This window comes from Salmo trutta, unplaced genomic scaffold (genome assembly GCF_901001165.1).
Source record: "Salmo trutta unplaced genomic scaffold, fSalTru1.1, whole genome shotgun sequence".
NCBI lineage: Eukaryota > Metazoa > Chordata > Actinopteri > Salmoniformes > Salmonidae > Salmo > Salmo trutta.
Window position 1 is genome coordinate 1022183 of NW_021823115.1, and position 25648 is coordinate 1047830.

At 48.1% G+C, this 25648-nt stretch overlaps 1 protein-coding gene across 7 annotated transcripts in view; it reads left to right on the forward strand.

The window, feature by feature from the left end:
• The window catches only part of LOC115189011 (centrosomal protein of 192 kDa), a 60022-nt gene extending 51914 nt beyond the window's left edge, over positions 1-8108 (forward strand). For 6 of the 7 annotated variants that reach the window (XM_029747833.1, XM_029747834.1, XM_029747838.1 and 3 more), the window contains 8 exons: positions 199-304; positions 1214-1433; positions 1920-2092; positions 3798-3917; positions 4681-4796; positions 6254-6380; positions 6538-6596; positions 7358-8108. In XM_029747833.1, the coding sequence (XP_029603693.1) occupies positions 199-304; positions 1214-1433; positions 1920-2092; positions 3798-3917; positions 4681-4796; positions 6254-6380; positions 6538-6596; positions 7358-7490 (1054 nt within the window). In that variant the 3' untranslated portion in view covers positions 7491-8108. The remainder of the gene's footprint in view (positions 1-198; positions 305-1213; positions 1434-1919; positions 2093-3797; positions 3918-4680; positions 4797-6253; positions 6381-6537; positions 6597-7357) is intronic. The other variant, XM_029747840.1, reaches the window with a different exon arrangement.
• The last annotated feature ends 17540 nt before the right edge of the window (positions 8109-25648 follow it).

Below are 25648 nucleotides of genomic sequence, written 5' to 3' on the forward strand. Positions count from 1 at the left end.
GGTGACTGTATTACTAGGGGGGGTTTACCGGGTGACTATATTACTAGGGGGGTTTTACCGGGTGACTGTATTACCATGGGGGTTTTACCGGGTGACTGTATTACTAGGGGGGTTTTACCGGGTGACTGTATTACTATGGGGGGTTTTACCGGGTGACTATATTACCAGGGGTGATAAACCATAGTTTTGTTTTCCCAGGTCCCACCTCCAGATCCTCATCAGTCCTAATCCGTCCCTAGCAACCAGGACTTCCATGTTTCCATGGAGTGGCCAGATCTATGTCCAGTGTGACAATCAACAGAAGGTAGTGATGATGTGGTGGGGCCCCTCAATGTCTTGATGTGGTGGGGCCCCTCAATGTCTTCATGTGGTGGGGCCCCTCAATATCTTGATGTGGTGGGGTCCCTCAATGTCTTGATGTGGTGGGGTCCCTCAATGTCTTGATGTGGTGGGGTCCCTCAATGTCTTGATGTGGTGGGGCCCCTCAATATCTTGATGTGGTGGGGCCCCTCAATGTCTTGATGTGGTGGGGCCCCTCAATGTCTTGACGTGGTGGGGGCCCCTCAATGTCTTGACGTGGTGGGGGCCCCTCAATGTCTTGACGTGGTGGGGGCCCCTCAATGTCTTGACGTGGTGGGGGCCCCTCAATGTCTTGACGTGGTGGTGGGGCTCCTCAATGTCTTGACGTGGTGGTGGGGCTCCTCAATGTCTTGACGTGGTGGTGGGGCTCCTCAATGTCTTGACGTGGTGGTGGGGCTCCTCAATGTCTTGACGTGGTGGTGGGGCTCCTCAATGTCTTGACGTGGTGGTGGGGCTCCTCAATGTCTTGACGTGGTGGTGGGGCTCCTCAATGTCTTGACGTGGTGGTGGGGCTCCTCAATGTCTTGACGTGGTGGTGGGGCCCCCTCAATGTCTTGACGTGGTGGTGGGGCCCCCTCAATGTCTTGACGTGGTGGTGGGGCCCCCTCAATGTCTTGACGTGGTGGTGGGGCCCCCTCAATGTCTTGACGTGGTGGTGGGGCCCCCTCAATGTCTTGACGTGGTGGTGGGGCCCCCTCAATGTCTTGACGTGGTGGTGGGGCCCCCTCAATGTCTTGCCGTGGTGGTGGGGCCCCCTCAATGTCTTGACGTGGTGGTGGGGCTCCTCAATGTTTTGACGTGGTGGGGCCCCCCTCAATGTCTTGATGTTATTTTCTCTCCTCCTGCTGTCCAGTTCATCAAAATCCAGATTCGTCAGGACCTGGCTCTGGATGTATCAACCGCCCCATCAGACCAGAGCCTGGCCCCCCTTCCCCCTCAGACTGCTAGCCCCATGCCCACCACCATGCTGCCCCCAGCAGACCAACCCCCCCAGACCAGGACGGCTCCAGCCACGGTAGAGATCAGTAACCGCACCATCGTGTTTCCTGCCACGCCCTCAGGAGACACCTCAGGTAGGAGACAATCTCTGACTCTCAGCGTTGGGACATGTCTATAATCCCAGCGTTGGGACACGTCTATAATCCCGGCGTTGGGACACGTCTATAATCCCGGCGTTGGGACACGTCGATAATCCCGGCGTTGGGACACGTCGATAATCCCGGCGTTGGGACACGTCTATTACCCCGGCGTTGGGACACGTCTATTACCCCGGCGTTGGGACACGTCTATAATCGCTGACTCCCAGTATTACTCAGTTTTGGGACACGTCTATAATCCCAGCGTTGGGACACGTCTATAATCCCGGCGTTGGGACACGTCGATAATCTCTGACTCCCAGCATTACTCAGTTTTGGGACACGTCTGTAATCTCTGGAGTTTGCAGTTGCCAGTCAATAGCCCCATTTCCACTCTAGATAATACAAAATGCTGTGTGTGTTCGTGAAGAATGTTCCTGTTTCCAGTGTTTTGATCTACAAGGCCGTCTCTTCCTTCGTCAGAGTCCTCTGTGGAGGTGGAGAATAGAGGACAACAGGTGAGGTGGTACCTGTCTTCCTTCGCCCCTCCCTATGTAAAGGGGGTGGACAGCAGTGGGGATGTGTACCGGGCCACCTACACAGCCTTCAGATGTCCCCGAGTCTCGGGAACCCTGGGAGCTAACGACAAGATGCAGGTGAATTACCCCATCTCTACCCCCTACCAATGGCTTTATTAGGGGGTTACTGACCACCCAGCTTTACCCAGTCACACCCCTGGTCCCCAGAACATACCTTTATTAGGGGGGGTTACTGACCACCCAGCTTTACCCAGTCACACCCCTGGTCCCCAGAACATACCTTTATTAGGGGGGTTACTGACCACCCAGCTTTACCCAGTCACACCCCTGGTCCCCAGAACATACCTTTATTAGGGGGGGTTACTGACCACCCAGCTTTACCCAGTCACACCCCTGGTCCCCAGAACATACCTTTATTAGGGGGGGTTACTGACCACCCAGCTTTACCCAGTCACACCCCTGGTCCCCAGAACATACCTTTATTAGGGGGTTACTGACCACCCAGCTTTACCCAGTCACACCCCTGGTCCCCAGAACATACCTTTATTAGGGGGTTACTGACCACCCAGCTTTACCCAGTCACACCCCTGGTCCCCAGAACATACCTTTATTAGGGGGGTTACTGACCACCCAGCTTTACCCAGTCACACCCCTGGTCCCCAGAACATACCTTTATTAGGGGGGTTACTGACCACCCAGCTTTACCCAGTCACACCCCTGGTCCCCAGAACATACCTTTATTAGGGGGGTTACTGACCACCCAGCTTTACCCAGTCACACCCCTGGTCCCCAGAACATACCTTTATTAGGGGGGTTACTGACCACCCAGCTTTACCCAGTCACACCCCTGGTCCCCAGAACATACCTTTATTAGGGGGGGTTACTGACCACCCAGTCACACCCCTGGTCCCCAGAACATACCTTTATTAGGGGGTTACTGACCACCCAGCTTTACCCAGTCACACCCCTGGTCCCCAGAACATACCTTTATTAGGGGGGGTTACTGACCACCCAGCTTTACCCAGTCACACCCCTGGTCCCCAGAACATACCTTTATTAGGGGGGTTACTGACCACCCAGCTTTACCCAGTCACACCCCTGGTCCCCAGAACATACCTTTATTAGGGGGGGTTACTGACCACCCAGTCACACCCCTGGTCCCCAGAACATACCTTTATTAGGGGGGGTTACTGACCACCCAGCGTTACCCAGTCACACCCCTGGTCCCCAGAACATACCTTTATTAGGGGGGTTACTGACCACCCAGCTTTACCCAGTCACACCCCTGGTCCCCAGAACATACCTTTATTAGGGGGTTACTGACCACCCAGCTTTACCCAGTCACACCCCTGGTCCCCAGAACATACCTTTATTAGGGGGGTTACTGACCACCCAGCTTTACCCAGTCACACCCCTGGTCCCCAGAACATCATCTCTCCTCCTGTTGATGTCCTCTCCTGTCGGTGCCCTCGTCTCCTCCTGTTGATGTTCTCCTGTTGGTGTCCTCGTCTCCTCCTGTTGATGTCCTCCTGTTGGTGTCCTCGTCTCCTCCTGTTGATGTCCTCCTGTCTCCTCCTGTTGATGTCCTCCCCTCTCCTCCTGTCTCCTCCTGTTGATGTCCTCCTGTCTCCTCCTGTTGATGTCCTCCTGTTGATGTTCTCCTGTTGATGTTCTCCTGTTGGTGTCCTCGTCTCCTCCTGTTGATGTCCTCCTGTTGGTGTCCTCGTCTCCTCCTGTTGATGTCCTCCTGTCTCCTCCTGTTGATGTTCTCCTGTTGATGTCCTCCTGTCTCCTCCTGTTGATGTCCTCCTGTCTCCTCCAGGTGCCCATCACCTTCCTGCCGAGGGACCGAGGGGACTACGCTCAGTTCTGGGACCTGGAGTGTCACCCAGTGGCTGAGCCTCAGCACAAGACCAGGATACGCTTCCAGCTCTGTGGCACTGTGAGTAGACTGTTATAGGACATCATTATACTGCCTGGAGACGGTCTGTAGACTGTTATAGGACATCATTATACTGCCTGGAGACAGTCTGTAGACTGTTATAGGACATCATTATACTGCCTGGAGACGGTCTGTAGACTGTTATAGGACATCATTATACTGCCAGGAGACGGTCTGTAGACTGTTATAGGACATCATTATACTGCCAGGAGACTGTCTGTAAAGGTAGACTGTCTGTAAAGGTAGACTGTCTGTAAAGGTAGACTGTCTGTAAAGGTAGACTGTTATAGGACATCATTATACTGCCAGTTGACGGTCTGTAAAGGTAGACTGTTATAGGACACCATTATACTGCCAGTTGACGGTCTGTAAAGGTAGACTGTTATAGGACATCATTATACTGCCAGTTGACGGTCTGTAAAGGTAGACTGTTATAGGACACCATTATACTGCCAGTTGACGGTCTGTAAAGGTAGACTTGTCAGACATCATACTGCAGGGTGACTTCCTGCTTTACAGAAGTCTTCCCAATGTGATCGAGCCTCAACTAGCAGACGGATGAAGGGAAAGTTTAAAGCCGTTTTTATTAGGCACCAAACAACAGGAAACTCAGTCCAACATGAAGGGACTGGATTTGTCTTCGAAGAAGACATTTTCTGTAGAAAAACTTAACTTTTGGATATGGTGTCCCCTAATGAATATGACCCTGTTGCTTTAACGGTGGCGTGGTGTGGAGGGTGGCGATGATGATGGTGTTTTTCAGGGTGTGAAGGTTGGTCCAGCGGCGGCTCCTCAGGAAGCAGACTGTTCTCTGGTGAAGACTGAAGCCTTTAAGACCAGGAGAAGACCTGACCCGGTCGCTGATGGGGGCATGACTGGGTAAGGACTGGCCGTCAGGTCTCACTAGTGATGACTGGGTAAGGACTGGCCGTCAGGTCTCACTAGTGATGACTGGGTGAGGACTGGCCGTCAGGTCTCACTAGTGAGGACTGGCCGTCAGGTCTCACCAGTGAGGACTGGCCGTCAGGTCTCACCAGTGAGGACTGGCCGTCAGGTCTCACCAGTGAGGACTGGCCGTCAGGTCTCACCAGTGAGGACTGGCCGTCAGGTCTCACCAGTGAGGACTGGCCGTCAGGTCTCACCAGTGAGGACTGGCCGTCAGGTCTCACCAGTGAGGACTGGCCGTCAGGTCTCACCAGTGAGGACTGGCCGTCAGGTCTCACCAGTGAGGACTGGCCGTCAGGTCTCACCAGTGAGGAATAGAAAAACAAGGTCAATCCTCCACAGTCCAGAGCACAGTGGAGGATGAATCACAAAACAGGGAGCAGTAGTTAGCCAGGTAGTTAGCCAGCTAGTTAGCCAGCTAGTTAGCCAGCTAGTTAGCCCGCTAGTTAGCCAGCTAGTTAGCCCGCTAGTTAGCCAGCTGACTGACTATCTGGTTAACATTCAGATATAGCTCTTGATTTGTTCTGAAGAATAAGTGGTCAGGAAGCTCAGAGACCCATGGAGGAGGAAGGTCCAGGTAGATGTTCAGGAAGCTCAGAGCCCCATGGAGGAGGAAGGTCCAGGTAGACTTTCAGGAAGCTCAGAGCCCCATGGAGGAGGAAGGTCCAGGTAGACGTTCAGGAAGCTCAGAGCCCCATGGAGGAGGAAGGTTCAGGAAGCTCAGAGCCCCATGGAGGAGGAAGGTTCAGGTAGATGTTCAGGAAGCTCAGAGCCTCATGGAGGAGGAAGGTCCAGGTAGATGTTCAGGAAGCTCAGAGCCCCATGGAGGAGGAAGGTCCAGGTAGATGTTCAGGAAGCTCAGAGCCCCATGGAGGAGGAAGGTTCAGGTAGATGTTCAGGAAGCTCAGAGCCCCGTGGAGGAGGCAAGGTCCAGGTAGATGTTCAGGAAGCTCAGAGCCCCGTGGAGGAGGGAAGGTCCAGGTAGATGTTCAGGAAGCTCAGAGCCCCATGGAGGAGGAAGGTCCAGGTAGATGTTCAGGAAGCTCAGAGCCCCGTGGAGGAGGGAAGGTCCAGGTAGATGTTCAGGAAGCTCAGAGCCCCGTGGAGGAGGGAAGGTCCAGGTAGATGTTCAGGAAGCTCAGAGCCCCATGGAGGAGGAAGGTTCAGGTAGATGTTCAGGAAGCTCAGAGCCCCGTGGAGGAGGGAAGGTCCAGGTAGATGTTCAGGAAGCTCAGAGCCCCGTGGAGGAGGGAAGGTCCAGGTAGATGTTCAGGAAGCTCAGAGCCCCATGGAGGAGGAAGGTCCAGGTAGATGTTCAGGAAGCTCAGAGCCCCATGGAGGAGGAAGGTTCAGGTAGATGTTAAATGTGTGGATGATGTTGTGTGATCCAGTCAGGAGGAGGCTCTGTGTAGGGGGGTCTACGCCCCCCAGGACCACTACTCATTCCCCCCTACCAGGGTGGGGGAGACCAGCACACTGAAGGTCAACATGAGAAACAACTCCTTGGAAACGCATGGGGTGAGCAACACACACACACACACACACACACACACACACACACACACACACACACACACACACACAGAATAATTGCATGAACTGTGATGGATGTGATTAACTACCCAGAATGCTTTGCATTGCATGGATTTGATGTTGAGCTTGTCTGGTGTTACAGCTGATGTTCCTAACCCCTAAAGAACCGTTCCACATCAAACATTCCAGATATTCCCTACGGTGAGTTAACGCTGCTTCCTGTCTGTCCTGTTCCTCTTCTGTAATCAGTGTCCTGGTTAGCCTGGCCACAGAGCTATGCTATGACCGTAGAAGTTGACCAAGACGGCACGACCAGATCTGGAACCAGGCTAGGATGTCCTGAAAGGCTGTGATTGATTTGCTGTATGTGTAACCTGAGTGTGACTTCCTGCTCCTAATGCTGTGGAAGCTCACAGAGGGGTCGGCCTAAGAGTGTCTGGGGGGGCGGGGTCGGTGCTGGGGGGGGGGGTCGGTGCTGGGGGGGGGGGTCGGTGCTGGGGGGGGGGGTCGGTGCTGGGGGGGGGGGGTCGGTGCTGGGGGGGGTCGGTGCTGGGGGGGGGGGTGAAGGTGCTTGGGGGGGGGGGGGGGGGTAGGTGCTTGGGGGGGTAGGTGCTGGGGGGGGGGTAGGTGCGGTGTGTCGAATGGCACCTTACTGTATGTCCTGCCTCCTCCCATGATGCATAGCGTTGTCATTCACACGTCATCGCCATGTGGAATTAACGTTTGTTACTACATTTTTACCACAGTATTTTCTTCTTCCCGATGTGAGATTGGTGCTTCCTGTATCTGACTGTTCTATTCTAACATCAATCACAGCTCAGTCTGCCTCTCTGTCCATGTTTTGATTTCTTCCCGTTTCCTCCCTGCCCTCTTCCCGTTTCCTCCCTGCCCTCTTCCCGTTTCCTCCCTGCCCTCTTCCCGGTTCCTCCCTGCCCTCTTCCCGGTTCCTCCCTGCCCTCCAGATCCCAACGCTACATCCACCTGCCAGTCCAGTTCAAGCCGGTTGTCACCGGCAACCACTCCAGCCAGCTGCTGGTTCAGACGGATACCAGTGGAAGCATCGCTATCCAGCTGACTGGTGAAGCCCTGGCCTGACTGGCCTGAGGACTCCTGGGTCTAGGTCAGAGAGGACGGTTGGGTCTGGGTCAGAGAGGACTGCTGGGTCTGGGTCAGAGAGGACTGCTGGGTCTGGGTCAGTGAGGACGGCTGGCTCTGGGTCAGTGAGGACGGCTGGCTCTGGGTCAGTGAGGACGGCTGGCTCTGGGTCAGTGAGGACGGCTGGCTCTGGGTCAGTGAGGACGGCTGGCTCTGGGTCAGTGAGGACGGCTGGCTCTGGGTCAGTGAGGACGGCTGGCTCTGGGTCAGTGAGGACGGCTGGCTCTGGGTCAGTGAGGACGGCTGGCTCTGGGTGCCGGTCTGTTTGTGCTATCATGCCAACTCTAGCCTGGGTCTCATTGGTCCACTCCTGGCAACGTCCCAACGTCTCATTGGTCCACTCCTGGCAACGTCTCATTGGTCCACTCCTCTACATAGAGCTAGCAGTCTACAGCTCTATATCCTATCCTCTGGGTGTCTACAGCTCTATATCCTATCCTCTGGGGGTCTACATAGAGCTAGCAGACTACAGCTCTATATCCTATCCTCTGGGGGTCTACATAGAGCTAGCAGACTACAGCTCTATATCCTATCCTCTGGGGGTCTACAGCTCTATATTCTGTCCTCTGGGGGTCTACAGCTCTATATCCTATCCTCTGGGCGTTTACATAGAGCCAGCAGACTACAGCTCTATATCCTGTCCTCTGGGGGTCTACAGCTCTATGTCCTATCCTCTGGGGGTCTACATAGAGCTAGCAGACTACAGCTCTATATCCTGTCCTTTGGGGGTCTACAGCTCTATATCCTATCCTCTGGGGGTCTACATAGAGCTAGCAGACTACAGCTCTATAACCTATCCTCTACAGCTCTATATCCTTTCCTCTGGGGGTCTACATAGAGCCAGCAGACTAGGAACATTTGACTGAATGTGATGTCCAGTACATGGCTGAAGTCATGTGACAGGGTTTATATGGGGTTTGGGTCAGTTGACCTACTGATGAACTTTTTTAAAGTGACCTCAGTGCTTGGCCAGGAGGAGGTTTCCCACTAACTCATTGTTCCCTACTTTGGTTTTGTTTTATAAATGACACACGCTTTAAAAAAGCACATTGTTGGATATTTTATATGTTATTGTGATTTTTAAATGAACTTGATAAAATAAAGATTTGTCAAACATTTTGCTCGCTTTTTGTTTTTTTGCAATGTAGATTTGAATAAATAACTGAACAGGGAAAGATGTTTATTTCTATTTAAAATGCATTCTGGGACATTGTGTTTTAGCTGAAATGTCAAACAAAATGCAGTGAATCCCACATTTACATCAGTTAGCCGACTCTCTGATCCAGAGCCCCTTACAGGACCAGTTAGGGTCAAGGCTCTCTGATCCAGAGCCCCTTACAGGACCAGTTAGGGTCAAGGCTCTCTGATCCAGAGCCCCTTACAGGACCAGTTAGGGTCAAGGCTCTCTGATCCAGAGCCCCTTACAGGACCAGTTAGGGTCAAGGGCTCCTAAGGGTGGTTGGTCCCTTTCAGACTCTTTGTCAAATCATTGTGGTTCGCTTGTTTTTTTTTGTTGTGCTGTGTGAACACTCCGCAGGAAATCCGACCCCTCGAAGCCCCGTAGTGAACCCCACTCGGACCCCTCGAGCCCCCGTAGTGAACCCCACTCGGACGCCTCGAGGCCCCCGTAGTGAACCCAACTCGAACCATCTCCAGAGGGGGTCTGAGTTTGGTTTGCTTGAATTCTGCGGTCAGGTTCCCTTTGTAGGACAATGTGAACACATGCTCCCCAGGTTCCCCCACCACACACTGCTGCAGCACGGGAGACCGCGGGCCGAGGCCCCTGGCCCGGGAGACCGCGGGCCGAGGCCCCTGGCCCGGGAGACCGCGGGCCGAGGCCCCTGGCCCGGGAGACTGCGGGCCGCAATAGAGAGAAGATGTGCAGATAAAAATGTGTTGATATTGATCAACGGTTGTCAAGAATGTACAGAAATTCAAAAAATGTGTGGAGTTTTTGGTTCAGATTATGTTTGCAGTTTGTGATCTACAGGCAAAGAGAGCTTCGTAAACTGTTTATTTAATTGTGGGGTTTGAATATTGTGAGACGAAGACGTATTTGGTGAGAATCACACCACAGAGATACGGCATCAGTTCTAGATCTTAAAGGGCCAGTAGCCCACATTGGGTGGGTGGGATCTTAAAGGGCCAGTAGCCCACATTGGGTGGACAATTTTCAATTACAGCATTATATAATCTGCAGTTGTTCTGCTGTTTTATTCTGTTACTATTAACATGTAAATAATAGTATCTTCTGATTACAGTGATTGTCTCATCTTTGAACTAAAAAGCAATCTATTAGCTTCCAAAAATGTAAGTAGGTATTATAAACGTCCTCTCACTGTCAACTGCGTTTATTTTCAGCAAACTTGACATGTGTAAATATTTGTATGAACATAAGATTCAACAACTGAGACATAAACTGAACCAGTTCCACAGAAATTGAATAATGTGTCCCTGAACAAAGGGGGGGGTCAAAATCAAAAGTAACAGTCAGTATCTGGTGTGGCCACCAGCTGCATCAAGTACTGCAGTGCATCTCCTCCTCATGGACTGCACCAGATTTGCCAGTTCTTGCTGTGAGATGTTACCCCACTCTTCCGCCAAGGCACCTGCAAGTTCCCGGACATTTCTGGGGGGGAATGGCCCTAGCCCTCACCCTCCGATCCAACAGGTCCCAGACGTGCTCAATGGGATTGAGATCCGGGCTCTTCGCTGGCCATGGCAGAACACTGACATTCCTGTCTTGCAGGAAATCACGCACAGAATGAGCAATATGGCTGGTGGCATTGTCATGCTGGAGGGTCATGTCAGGATGAGCCTGCAGGAAGGGTACCACATGAGGGAGGAGGATGTCTTCCCTGTAACGCACAGCATTGAGATTGCCTGCAATGACAACAAGCTCAGTCCGATGATGCTGTGACACACCGCCCCAGACCATGACGGACCCTCCACCTCCAAATCAATCCCGCTCCTGAGTACAGGCCTCGGTGGGAAACGGTGTTTAAACCCTTTACAATGAAGATCTGTGAAATTATTTGGATTTTTACGAGTTATCTTTGAAAGACAGGGTCCTGGAAAAAGGGACGTTTTTCTTTTTTTGCTGAGTTTCTGGCTGTCTGATGGAAGGGCTAGTCCTGCGCTTGGGGAAAAACCCACAATGCATTGAGTGAATGTTTGAAAAAGATCTTGGTTCCTTTCTAAACATAGAAATGTGAAAACAGAGAGGACTCGGACCACAAAATAGGTGAAGTGAACTGGTGAGAGTTGAGTCCTCATTCAAGGGCCGTATGAATACAGAGAACAGGTCTTGTGCTTACATTTGTTTTTAAATCCCAGAGTAGACTTTTTAAAGAGGACTGAGATCGTTTTATCTTAAAGAGGACTAAGTGAAAACACCCACATACACTCACTTCGCTCGAGGCTGTATCACATCCGGACGTGATTGGGCGTCCTATAGGGCGGCGTCCGTGATTGGGCGTCCTATAGGGCGGCGCGCAATTGGCCCAGCGTCAGGCCGTCATTGTAAATAATAATTTGTTCGTAACTGACTTGCCTCGTTAAATAAAAAATATATAAATAAATAACTCGGCTAGCTAATGCTAGCACATGCGTAGATCAAACACACAGAATGACGATTTTTGTGTTTTTAAATGTCCTTATAATTCGACAGATTGCTCAGAAAACCAGGTATTAATCAGTGTATTTTAAACGTAGATTTTGACATTTAGGCTGATTTTTAAGATGAGCATGGCTATTACATCGTCTGCCTCCTGCCATGAATCAGTTTAGAATCTAATTATTAGGGATGTACGATATATCGGTCAACATATCGGACGATATTACCTACAAATGACAACATCGGTATCGGCTGATGTCTAGCAAGTAAGTGAAAGAAATGGGTTTTGATTCTTTTTTTTTTTACTTGTAATGGGGACGTGCGTAAATGCCAACAAAATAACTTTTTTTGTGTGTGTGTGTAACCTTCACTTAAGTTACTTAGAACAAATTCTTATTTACAATGACACTTGGACGACGCTGGGCCAATTGGGAGTCCTATAGGGCGGTGCACAATCACACCCGGGATGTGATACAACCTGGATTCGAACCAGGGACTGCAGTGACGTCGTGCCTTAGACCGCTGCGTCCCTGTGTTTTGAATTATTTAACTGTACTAGAACGCTTAAAAGGCCCAAAAAAATTTCAATATCTGTTTTCAGAATGTTTTTTTGGCAAGCTAAATATCAGTATTGGCCTAAAATGTCATGTCGGTCCATCACTACTAATTATTACTGCGCATGTAAACGTACTCAATGCAGCTACCGCTACTTCTCAGCAGGGGGCGCTATAGCTCCAGGTTCTCATCTTGGTTACTGTTCCTGTGATGGTGAAGAGCAGCTTGCTTATTTGGCTACATTTTACAGGTAAGACTGTTGGCTGTATTTTACTATAAAATGTGTAAATGACGTTGCTTTGGGAATAGGTATCTTTTCGGTTTTTACTGTTGAGGGTTTGATGGTTGCCCCTTTTTTTATAATGATGTACTGTAGTTAGCCAGCCAGCTAGATGAGGGTGGTCTCACCACTGTTTAGGGTTTGATTGTTTTTATAATGATGTACTGTAGTTAGCCAGCCAGCTAGATGAGGGTGGTCTCACCACTGTTGTAAAGTTGGAAGGTGTGTCTCCAATGCAGCGGATACTAGTTCACTAGACCTGATGCCCTAGATCTGATCTGATGCCCTAGTTCTGATCTGATGCCCTAGATCTGATCTGATGCCCTAGATCTGATCTGATGCCCTAGATCTGATCTGATGCTCTAGATCTGATGCATTTCCCTGTTATACAGCCAGCTGTCTAGCTCCATAATTCACATTATCCATGTCTGTAGGTTCAGTTTCAAAACAGATTCAATTTGTATGAAACTAAATGTTTATTATTATTATTATTATTATTATTATTGATTGACCTTGTGAGTTGAGTTACCCCAGTCATGTGACACGTTACACTGGATGTTTGCCTGATTAAATAATTGTTCTCAACTAGCCTACCTGGTTAAATAAAGGACTTGTTCTCAACAGGCCTACCTGGTTAAATCCCAGATATTTCAGTCAACCAACAGCAACTACATCCTCCCACTCTTCCCCCACCAGCAAACACACACAGAAAAGACACAGCAATATAGCAGTACTAACTATGGAAAACATCCTCTCTCTTTCACCAACAGGAGGCGCCAGTTCGGAGGTCCAGTCACGGGCGTATGACGAACATTACAAAAAAAACTATCTGAGCCCGCCGCCCCTGAAAACACTATGCTCCTGCTGGTCTGTGACCCCGAAACAACTGGTGCCTCAGCACATTCACCCCAGACACAGTTCCTACCGTACCAGCCCCAAACCCAGCCTCGACCCAAGCCCCCAAACCCAGCCTCGACCCAAGCCCCCAAACCCAACCTCGACCCAAGCCCCCAAACCCAGCCTCGACCCAAGCCCCCAAACCCAGCCTCGACCCAAGCCCCAGCCTACACTGACACACCATCATCCACACCAATACTAGGAGATTCCAACCTCAACAGAATACATCCATTCAATAACCCAAATATACAAATTGACAGCTACCCAGGTGCAACTATTTATCATTTTGCCAAGGTGCTGGAATAGACACCTGTGCACTTAAGACACCAGACAGGTGGTTCTCTCGGTGGGCATAAATAACAAGGACCACGAGCCCTACCAGATCTCCGTCGAACAGCTGGAAGCCATGTGTAAAGAAGCAAAAAAACACTTCTCCAAATGCAATTATTTATATCCCCATCCTGAACCACTCACAGCTCCTCACCCCGGTGCAGAAACGTCACCTGAAAATCATGAATGCCTACATCACCACACAAATCCCAACCCTCCTAGAGATACCGCGGGATACATTCCATACATCTGCAGATCTGATACACTGGACAACAAACCACAGCAAGACTCACTAAATCATTTTAGATCCAAGCCACCCTCTGTACCCGGACTTTGAACTACTCCCCTCTGGGCGCAGGTATAGGGCACCCCTCAGCAGGAAAAACAGAACCAGACAATCATTTGTGCCAGGTGTGTTATCCCTCCTAAATAGCTCGGGCTAATGTTCCTATCCACCCAGTAAGGCCAGCAGGCTAATGTTCCTATAGACCCAGTAAGGCCAGCAGGCTAATGTTCCTATAGACCCAGAAAGGCCAGCAGGCTAATGTTCCTATCCACCCAGTATGGCCAGCAGGCTAATGTTCCTATCCACCCAGTAAGGCCAGCAGGCTAATGTTCCTATCCACCCAGTAAGGCCAGCAGGCTAATGTTCCTATCCACCCAGTAAGGCCAGCAGGCTAATGTTCCTATCCACCCAGTAAGGCCGGCAGGCTAATGTTCCTATCCACCCAGTAAGGCCAGCAGGCTAATGTTCCTGTCCACCCAGTATGGCCAGCAGGCTAATGTTCCTATCCACCCAGTAAGGCCGGCAGGCTAATGTTCCTATAGACCCAGTAAGGCCAGCAGGCTAATGTTCCTATCCACCCAGTAAGGCCAGCAGGCTAATGTTCCTATCCACCCAGTAAGGCCAGCAGGCTAATGTTCCTATCCACCCAGTAAGGCCGGCAGGCTAATGTTCCTATAGACCCAGTAAGGCCAGCAGGCTAATGTTCCTATCCACCCAGTAAGGCCAGCAGGCTAAGGTTCCTATCCACCCAGTATGGCCAGCAGGCTAATGTTCCTATCCACCCAGTAAGGCCGGCAGGCTAATGTTCCTATAGACCCAGTAAGGCCAGCAGGCTAATGTTCCTATCCACCCAGTAAGGCCAGCAGGCTAATGTTCCTATCCACCCAGTATGGCCAGCAGGCTAATGTTCCTATCCACCCAGTAAGGCCAGCAGGCTAATGTTCCTATCCACCCAGTAAGGCCGGCAGGCTAATGTTCCTATAGACCCAGTAAGGCCAGCAGGCTAATGTTCCTATCCACCCAGTAAGGCCAGCAGGCTAATGTTCCTATCCACCCAGTAAGGCCAGCAGGCTAATGTTCCTATCCACCCAGTAAGGCCAGCAGGCTAATGTTCCTATCCACCCAGTAAGGCCAGCAGGCTAATGTTCCTATCCACCCACTAAGGCCAGCAGGCTAATGTTCCTATCCACCCAGTAAGGCCAGCAGGCTAATGTTCCTATAGACCCAGTAAGGCCAGCAGGCTAATGTTCCTATCCACCCAGTAAGGCCAGCAGGCTAATGTTCCTATCCACCCAGTAAGGCCAGCAGGCTAATGTTCCTATCCACCCAGTAAGGCCAGCAGGCTAATGTTCCTATCCACCCAGTAAGGCCAGCAGGCTAATGTTCCTATAGACCCAGTAAGGCCAGCAGGCTAATGTTCCTATCCACCCAGTAAGGCCAGCAGGCTAATGTTCCTATCCACCCAGTAAGGCCAGCAGGCTAATGTTCCTATCCACCCAGTAAGGCCAGCAGGCTAATGTTCCTATAGACCCAGTAAGGCCAGCAGGCTAGACTTTTTATTTTTTATTTTTTTAAACTTAAAAAACAACCCCACACATTATACTGAAACCAGCAGATAAAGGCTCAAAAATAGTTACACTAGACAAGCACCAATACACATACGAAGCTAACAGACAGTTATCCAATGCTAAACACTATAAACAAATAGACAACAGCAATACAACTACAGACACAAATTCAATTAAGGCAAATCCATTCAAACCGTCTATGACAAACACTATATCACCGCCAAACAACAGAACTATCTCTTTGGACCGGACACGCCTTGACCTAGACTGTTTTACCTACTCCCGAAAAAAACACCAAGAACCAGACACTTGGACAGTTCCTTTTTGAGGTTCCTCCCGGAAGACCAATTTGTTTCTGACTAACAGCGCTACAACATCTCAGAATACATTGACTATTATATCAACCCCATTTCCACTAAGCACCCCAGTTATCTTAGGGACACATATCACTTTTTTAGAAAGGATCAAACCCATAGCTGTTTCCTGCCAAACATATATATTCACCATTGATATAGATAGCTTATACACTAATATTAATACAGTGGTAGGGCTAGAGGCAGTTAGAACACTTTAATAGGTTTCCAGATAGGGATAGACCAGATAACCAAATACTAGCAGAGATAAGCCTGGGTGACCAATGACTTCATGTTTAATGATAAGCACTACTTACAGGTGGAGGGAACAGCTACGGGGAAGAAACTTGCACCTGCAAACATTTACATGGCTGAGTGGGAGAGAGAGAGAGGTACTGACAAAGTGCCCGTTCCAACCAGCTTTCTACTTCAGATTGTTAGACCACATCATAGGAGCTTGGCCCCATGACATCACACTTTTCACAGACTTCATTAAATATTCTCAACAATCACAGCAGTTAAAAGTGAAATACACAATAGATCCAATGGAATTATATTTCTTGGAAACAACAGATTTTTTTTTAAACCAAAACAGTGCAACACAGAAAACATTACTCACCAAAGTATACTTTAAACCTACAGATACACATGCTCTACTCCATAAACACAGCTACCATCCAAAACACACAGATACACATGCTCTACTCCATAAATACAGCTACCATCCAAAACACACAGATACACATGCTCTACTCCATAAACACAGCTACCATCCAAAACACACAGATACACATGCTCTACTCCATAAACACAGCTACCATCCAAAACACACAGATACACATGCTCTACTCCATAAATACAGCTACCATCCAAAACACACAGATACACATGCTCTACTCCATAAACACAGCTACCATCCAAAACACACAGATACACATGCTCTACTCCATAAACACAGCTACCATCCAAAACGCACTTTCAAAGGTATAGTGAAATCACAATTAATTCGCTTCAATAGAATTTGATCCGGTCAACAGGGTTTGGACCAGGCCATCTCAATCTTATTTCATGCTCATAGAGGACGAGGTTACTCCAAAAGGTTTTTGAGAACGATCAAGAACAGCATGTTGGCGGCTCTCCCTCAAATCAAATCAAATCAAATTTATTTATATAGCCCTTCGTACATCAGCTGAAATCTCAAAGTGCTGTACAGAAACCCAGCCTAAAACCCCAAACAGCAAGCAATGCATGTGAAAGAAGCACGGTGGCTGGGAAAAACTCCCTAGGAAAAACTCCTGAGAAAGGCCAAAAACCTAGGAAGAAACCTAGAGAGGAACCAGGCTATGAGGGGTGGCCAGTCCTCTTCTGGCTGTGCCGGGTGGATATTATAACAGAACATGGTCAAGATGTTAAAATGTTCGTAAATGACCAGCATGGTCAAATAATAATAATCATAGTAGTTGTCGAGGGTGCAACAAGCACGTCCGGTGAACAGGTCAGGGTTCCGTAGCCGCAGGCAGAACAGTTGAAACTGGAGCAGCAGCATGGCCAGGTGGACTGGGGACAGCAATGAGTCATCATGCCAGGTAGTCCTGAGGCATGGTCCTAGGGCTCAGGTCCTCCGAGAGAAAGAAAGAAAGAGAGAAAGAGAGAATTAGAGAGAGCATATTTACATTCACACAGGACACCGGATAAGACAAGAGAATACTCCAGATGTAACAGACTGACCCTAGCCCCCCGACACATAAACTACTGCAGCATAAATACTGGAGGCTGAGACAGGAGGGATCAGAAGACACTGTGGCCCCATCCGATGATACCCCCGGACAGGGCCAAACAGGCAGGATATAACCCCCCCCCACTATGCCAAAGCACAGCCCCCACACCACTAGAGGGATATCTACAACCACCAACTTACCGTCCGAAGACAAGGCCGAGTATAGCCCACAAAGAACTCCGCCACGGCACAACCCAAGGGGGGGGCGCCAACCCAGACAGGAAGACCACGTCAGTGGCTCAACCTACTCAAGTGACGCACCCCTCCCATGGACGGCATGGAAGAACACCAGTAAGTCAGTGACACAGCCCCTGTAAAAGGGTTAGAGGCAGAGAATCCCAGTGGGAAGAGGGGAACCGACAAGGCAGAGACAGCAAGGGTGGTTCGTTGCTCCAGCCTTTCCGTTCACCTTCACACTCCTGGGCCAGACTATACTTAATCATAGGACCTACTGAAGAGATAAGTCTTCAGTAAAGACTTAAAGGTTGAGACTGAGTCTGCGTCTCTCACATGGGTAGGCAGACCATTCCATAAAAATGGAGCTCTATAGGAGAAAGCCCTACCTCCAGCCGTTTGCTTAGAAATTCTAGGGACAATTAGGAGGCCTGCGTCTTGTGACCGTAGCGTACGTGTAGGTATGTACGGCAGGACCAAATCGGAAAGATAGGTAGGAGCAAGCCCATGTAATGCTTTGTAGGTTAGCAGTAAAACCTTGAAATCAGCCCTTGCCTTAACAGGAAGCCAGTGTAGGGAGGCTAGCACTGGAGTAATATGATCAAACTTTTTGGTTCTAGTCAGGATTCTAGCAGCCGTATTTAGCACTAACTGAAGTTTGTTTAGTGCTTTATCCGGGTAGCCGGAAAGTAGAGCATTGCAGTAGTCGAGCCTAGAAGTAACAAAAGCATGGATTAATTTTTCTGCGTCATTTTTGGACAGAAAGTTTCTGATTTTTGCAATGTTACGTAGATGGAAAAAAGCTGTCCTTGAAGCAGTCTTGATATGTTCTTCAAAAGAGAGATCAGGGTCCAGAGTAACGCCGAGGTCCTTCACAGTTTTATTTGAGACGACTGTACAACCATCCAGATTAATTGTCAGATTCAACAGAAGATCTCTTTGTTTCTTGGGACCTAGGACAAGCATCTCTGTTTTGTCCGAGTTTAAAAGTAGAAAATTTGCAGCCATCCACTTCCTTATGTCTGAAACACAGGCTTCTAGCGAGGGCAATTTTGGGGCTTCACCATGTTTCATTGAAATGTACAGCTGTGTGTCGTCCGCATAGCAGTGAAATTTAACATTATGTTTTCGAATGACATCCCCAAGAGGTAAAATATATAGTGAAAACAATAGTGGTCCTAGAACGGAACCTTGAGGAACACCGAAATTTACAATTGATTTGTCAGAGGATGAACCATTCACAGAGACAAACTGATATCTTTCCGACAGATAAGATCTAAACCAGGCCAGAACTTGTCCATGTAGACCAATTTGGGTTTCCAATCTCTCCAAAAGAATGTGGTGATCGATGGTATCAAAAGCGGCACTAAGATCTAGGAGCATGAGGACATTTAGCCAACACAAACAGAACATAAAGCCATCTAATTCTCTGTCTGAACCCAATCCTACCCAACTCTGGCCTATCACCTTACCCAACCTTGTCCCTTACCCCGACCAGAGTTCACATCCGGACCCCACCCCCAAACCTAACCTGAACCCTAACCCTAACCTGGGTTCGCAGCTCGCTCCCACCCCTAACCCGGGTTCGCAGCTCGCTCCCACCCCTAACCCTAACCTTAACCCTAACCCGGGTTCGCAGCTCGCTCCCACCCCTAACCCTAACCCTAACCCTAACCTGGGTTTGCATCCCGCTCCCGCTCCCACCCCTAACCCTAACCCCTACCCTAACCCGGGTTTGCATCCCGCTCCCACCCCTAACCCCAACCTTAACCCTTCCTCCTCATCATCCATCAACACAAAATACTCCTCCCCTTGGTATCAACATTTTCACAGAGTCAGACCCCTACCCTAACCCCTAACCCCTACCCTAACCCCTACCCTAACCCCTAACCCCTACCCTAACCCCTACATCAAGCAACACAACACCTACCCTAACCCCTAATCCCTACCCTAACCCCTAACCCCTACCCCCTACCCCCTACCCTAAGCCCTACCCTAACCCCTAACCCCTACATCAAGCAATACAACACCTACCCTAACCCCTAACTCCTACCCTAACCCCTACCCTAACCCCTACCCTAACCCTATAACCCCTAACCCCTACCCTACCCCCTACCCTAACCCTATAACCCCTACCCTAACCCCTACCCTAACCCTATAACCCCTACCCTAACCCTATAACCCCTACCCAAACCCTACCCTAACCCTATAACCCCTACCCTAACCCCTACATCAAGCAATACAACTTCTCCATAGCACAACAGGTTTACCCTTCAACCAAATCCCACTGCCAACCCTAACCCTATAACCCCACCCCTAACCCCTACCCTAACCCCTACCCTATAACCCCTACCCTAACCCTATAACCCCTACCCTAACCCTATAACCCCTACCCTAACCCCTACATCAAGCAATACAACACAACTTCTCCATAGCACAACAGTATAACCCCTACCCTAACCCTATAACCCCTACCCTAACCCCTACCCTAACCCCTACCCTAACCCTATAATCCCTACCCTAACCCCTACCCTAACCCCTACCCTAACCCCTAACCCCTACCCTAATCCCTACCCTAACCCTATAACCCCTACCCTAACCCCTACCCTAACCCTATAACCCCTACCCTAACCCCTACCCTAACCCTATAACCCCTACCCTAACCCCTACCCTAACCCTATAATCCCTACCCTAACCCCTACCCTAACCCCTACCCTAACCCTATAACCCCTACCCTAACTCCTACCCTAACCCTATTAACCCTACCCTAACCCCTACCCTAACCCTATAACCCCTACCCTAACCCCTACCCTAACCCTATAACCCCTACCCTAACCCTATAACCCCTACCCTAAACCCTACCCTAACCCTATAACCCCTACCCTAACCCTATAACCCCTACCCTAACCCCTACCCTAACCCTATAACCCCTACCCTAACCCTATAACCCCTACATCAAGCAATACAACTTCTCCATAGCACAACAGGTTTACCCTTCAACCTTACAGAATCATTTCAGCATTCAGGAAGAATACAAATCTCCGACTTGCTCAGTCAGGCAAAGTTCAGTAACATACCAGCCACTACACAGACAGAGAAAATTCATCTCCAGTGACACCTCTGCCCCGATCACAGATAGCCTCTCCCTCAGCACCTCCAATGTTATCTATATTATCACCTGTGCACAATGCAATAAACACTATATAGGTCCAACAAAACATACAATAGAAACCTGGTTGAAACAACATCTGTACAACATCAAACGAGCACAATTACAGACAGTATTGGTTAATCACTTTCAAGATCACCCCATCCCCAACCTCCATGTATCAGGTCTGCTGGGTGGACCTGGAGACAGCGAGGGGCAGCAGAACACAATTGGATCAGAGTTTTAAAAACCATTTACACTGGAGGGTTTAAATGAGAAACAGGGTGGTGGGGAGGGGTTGGAGGGATTGGACTTTTTTAGTTGTAATTCCAAAATCTCCGTTTTAAGAAGGAAAGAAAGATGGTTTGATGGATAATGTGTAGGTCTCTGTTAATAAATAGTACTCCTCCCAACAGTTTGATGGATAATGTGTAGGTCTCTGTTAATAAATAGTACTCCTCCCAACAGTCTGATGGATAATGTGTAGGTCTCTGTTAATAAATAGTACTCCTCCCAACAGTCTGATGGATAATGTGTAGGTCTCTGTTAATAAATAGTACTCCTCCCAACAGTCTGATAATGTGTAGGTCTCTGTTAATAAATAGTACTACTCCCAACAGTCTGATTTGATTTTAGGTCTCTGTTAATAAATAGTACTACTCCCAACAGTCTGATTTGATTTTAGGTCTCTGTTAATAAATAGTACTACTCCCAACAGTCTGATTTGATTTTAGGTCTCTGTTAATAAATAGTACTACTCCCAACAGTCTGATTTGATTTTAGGTCTCTGTTAATAAATAGTACTACTCCCAACAGTCTGATTTGATTTTAGGTCTCTGTTAATAAATAGTACTACTCCCAACAGTCTGATTTGATTTTAGGTCTCTGTTAATAAATAGTACTACTCCCAACAGTCTGATTTGATTTTAGAGCATGCACTTGTTTATTCATGATTTACCTGAAAATCCAGCCCTCCAGAGGCCTGGCCTACTGCTTTTAAGACTCACTCAGTACCATCTCTGTTTTATTTATGATACTATGCAGCCATCTAGCGATTCTTTGAAGGTACTGCATTTGAAAAACACATTTTCATTAAGACATTGGAGGGGCACATAGGAATAGGCCAGTGCACCTAAAATAACAGAAAATAGTTCATTTTAACCATACTAAATATAAACCCTAACCCAACATGGCCAGGGGTCAGAGAGTGGTGGAGCTGAGGCTCATCTCAGCCCAAATCCTAATCTTCATCTTGAAGGGGAAGATGACTCACCCGATCAACCTTTGGCTAGATCTGAGCCTAACGTTAACCAATCGGGGGAACATGGTTTACTCCAACACCTCCCAGTTGCCTCAGGCCTTGATATTATGTCGGGTTCTGATCTTAACTCTAATCCTAACCTTAACCACATTGGAGAAAATGGCTCACTTCAGCAACCTTTGGTTGATTCTGACCCTAACTTTAACCATTTAGAGGAAAATTGCCTACACCAGCACCAATCATGTTGCTCTTGTCTTGAGCTTGACTCTGTCAATTACCCTTACCTGGGCAATGACCCTAACCTCAACCACACAAGAGAACAAAGCTTACCACAGCAACCTTTGGTTAGCTCTAATTTTTATACTAATCTAAACCAGTCAGAGCAACATGGCCCACTCCAGTACCCCCAGTCTTGGCATTGACTCTGGCCTAGAATCTAACCTTCACCATGCAGGTGGAGACGGCATTCTAACAACGAACCCAGCAGTTTACAGACTGATGTGATTTTTTTAGGTCCATTTTGAGTTAGGAACCTTGGATGACCCCCCCCCCGACACCATACAATCCTCTAGTGACTTCAGGTATAGGAATAAAGGGGGCAGCTACCAGTAATGTTGCAGTAATTATGTCTTTCCCCCTTGTATAGATGGCGTGTTGGCACCTGGAGGGGAGCAGCCAAACATTCACTCCTATGCATCCCACACACTACATACACACCAACTTCCAGGGACGGCCCTCACTGAGAACGAAATGATGAAGAGTCATTCTGATGAGAAGCAAATGCTGACAGGGAATCATCCATTCTGATTCCTCAAATTTCTCCAACAGGATAGTTTCCACCACTTCCACTACTGATAGTGAAATCTCCGGTGCTGCTCCCATCCAGAGACCTACACGACATGAGAATTCAACTAATAAAATAAGGGATTTGGTCAATAGACATAAACAGATTGTGATAATAGGAGCATGGAATCTGTCCAGAATCAGCCAATATAATAACCCATTAGTACAAGTGGAGAGTTTTCCTGGGGCACAAATACGACAGGTTGTGGGAGTCTTGAGAAAACTGGAGCCACAGGAAACTACCCAAAAACTAACCCTAACCCCCTAACCCCCTAACCTAACCCCCTAACCCCCTAAAGCAACCCTAACCCCCTAACCTAACCCCCTAACCCCAAAAGGTTATATTTGTGTTGGGGTATAACACCTGTCTTAGTTTTAATCATGTTGAGTCAACCACTAGAACACAGCTCCAGCAGCTTTTGGGTCTGGCTCAGAGGATGAACCCTAACCTAACCCTAACACCCTAACCCCTAACCCTAACCCCCTAACCCTAACCCTAACCCCCTAACCCTAACCCTAACCCCCTAACCCTAACACCCTAACCCCCTAACCCTAACCCCCTAACCCTAACCTAACCCTAACCCCCTAACCCTAACCCTCTAACCCTAACCCCAACCCTAACCCCCTAACCCTAACCATTAGAACACAGCTCCAGCAGCTTTTGGGTCTGGCTCGGAGAATCTTCCCCATACAGAGGTCTTCTAGTCACTTATACCATTTTCAGATCAACTGGCAGGGAGACAGCAGGCCCTTATCAGGCAGACAAATGAAATCATCAAACGATACTGTATGGTGCTGACTGGGGTGCATGAGCGTATTTTCAGGGTGGAATCTCATGATCTGGTCCATCGGACTGCGAATACTGCAGATCAGATGATCAGAGTCATGGCTTAAACAGTTAAACTAGAGGTTAGGAGAACGGGAGAACCCGCCCAGTCTAATATTCTGAAATAGTCTCTGAAATGTATATTACGAGAGTCAGAGAGGGATTTGCTTGAGAGGGGACTCACTTTTATTCCTACACCTTCAGCGACGGACAGAGAGGCTCTGAGAAGGGACCTGCATTCATATCACAGATGTATGAAAACGTTGGATCATTAGGATTATACTACAGATTCAACACCAATACCATTTATAGAAAGATCAAAATGGGAACCTGATTTGGACTCTCACAGCCAATACAAAGGCTCGTTAGGCAGGACATAGAAGCCCTTTCTGGTATCTCAGATAGAACAGCGGATAAGGACAATCTGACTGAGAAAGAACGGATAGCGTTAAAGAATGTAAAGAAAAATCAGAACATAGTGATAAAACAAGCGGATAAGGGTTAAAAAATAGTTATTTTGGATAAAACACAATATTTAATAGAGGCAAACAGACAATTGAACAATGTTCAGCACTATATATATTACTACCGCATTCCTTACAGCTTGAAACTCAGAGGAAGATTAGAGAAATTATAAAAGATCTACATAAAGAGAAATACATTTAATCGAAACAAATGTATTATCTGTATGGCCCTGACATTCCTAGAAGTTCTACCTACTGTTTAAAATACATAAGGACCAGGTTTATGGACGGTTCCCTTCTAGATACCCCCTGGCCGTCCCATTGTTTAAAATACATAAGGACCAGGTTTATGGTGTAACGGTTGTCGTCTGGAATGGAGGACCAAAACGCAGCAGGAATGTGGATGCTCATCTTGATATTTATTTGAAAATAAAGTGAACACCAAAATAACACAACAATGAAGAACTCACGAACAACCAAACAGTCTTGTCAGGCTCACACACGCAAAACAAGAAACAATCTCCCACAAACACTAAACCAAACAATTACCCATATATAGGACTCTCAATCAGAGGCAACGAGAAAGCACCTGCCTCCAATTGAGAGTCCAACCCCCCATTAACCTACACAGAAATACACCAACCCAGAAAGAACATAGAAGTACAAAACATAGAACATAAACCAAAACCCGGAAATAATAAATCAAACGCCCTACTAAATAAACCACCACCCCGAACCACATAAAACAAATACCCCCTGCCACATCCTGACTAAACTACAATAACAAATAACCCTTATACTGGTCAGGACGTGACAGTACCCCCCCCCCCCCCCCCCCCCCCCCCCCCCCCCCCCCCCCAAAGGTGCAGACCCCGGATGCACCTCATAAAAAAAAAAAAAAAAAAAAAAATCCCCCTAAACTAAAGGGAGGGAAGGGAGGGTGGCCCTGTGACAACAATTTTGGACCCCCTTGTGGCCCCCCTAAATGTGGAGTATAAAATAATTTTTACATAACTAATAACTATTTTTGCTATCGTTTATTAGACAGTGGCAACGCGGAACATTAATTTAACCCACACATTTTCTAGAGGGATGACTTTAGGCGGAACACAACAGTATCGTACCACATGTAAAACGATATGACAACAATAACGTCTAATGTAACTGGCCTCTAACAGTACAACTGGCCCCAGCTTGGCCCCCCAGTTGAAATGGTCTAGAACCGCCACTGAGGAGGAGGAGCGCTTACTAACTTTACTTTTCTATTGGACATACTTCTTTCTGTATGAAATATTATAGTTTATTTACATTTTAGGATCGCTGAGGATTAAATAGAAACATAGTTTGACTTGTTTGAACAAAGTTTAGCGGTAGCTTTTTGGACTCCTTTGTCTGCATGTTGAACGAGTGGAACACTGAAATCGATGGCGCCAACTAAACTGACTTTTTGGGATTTTATCTAACAAAACGAACATTCATGTTGTAGCTGGGACCCTTGGGATTGCAAACAGAGGATGATTTTCAAAAGTATGTGATTTATTTAATCGCTATGTGTGATTTTGTGAAGCCTGTGCTGGTTGAAAAATATGTTGATGTGGGTCGCCGTCCTCAGATAATCGCATGGTATGCTTTCGCTGTAAAGCCTATTGTAAATCAGACAACGCAGTTAGATTAACAATAATTTAAGCTTTTAAATGATATAAGATACTTGTATGTTCAT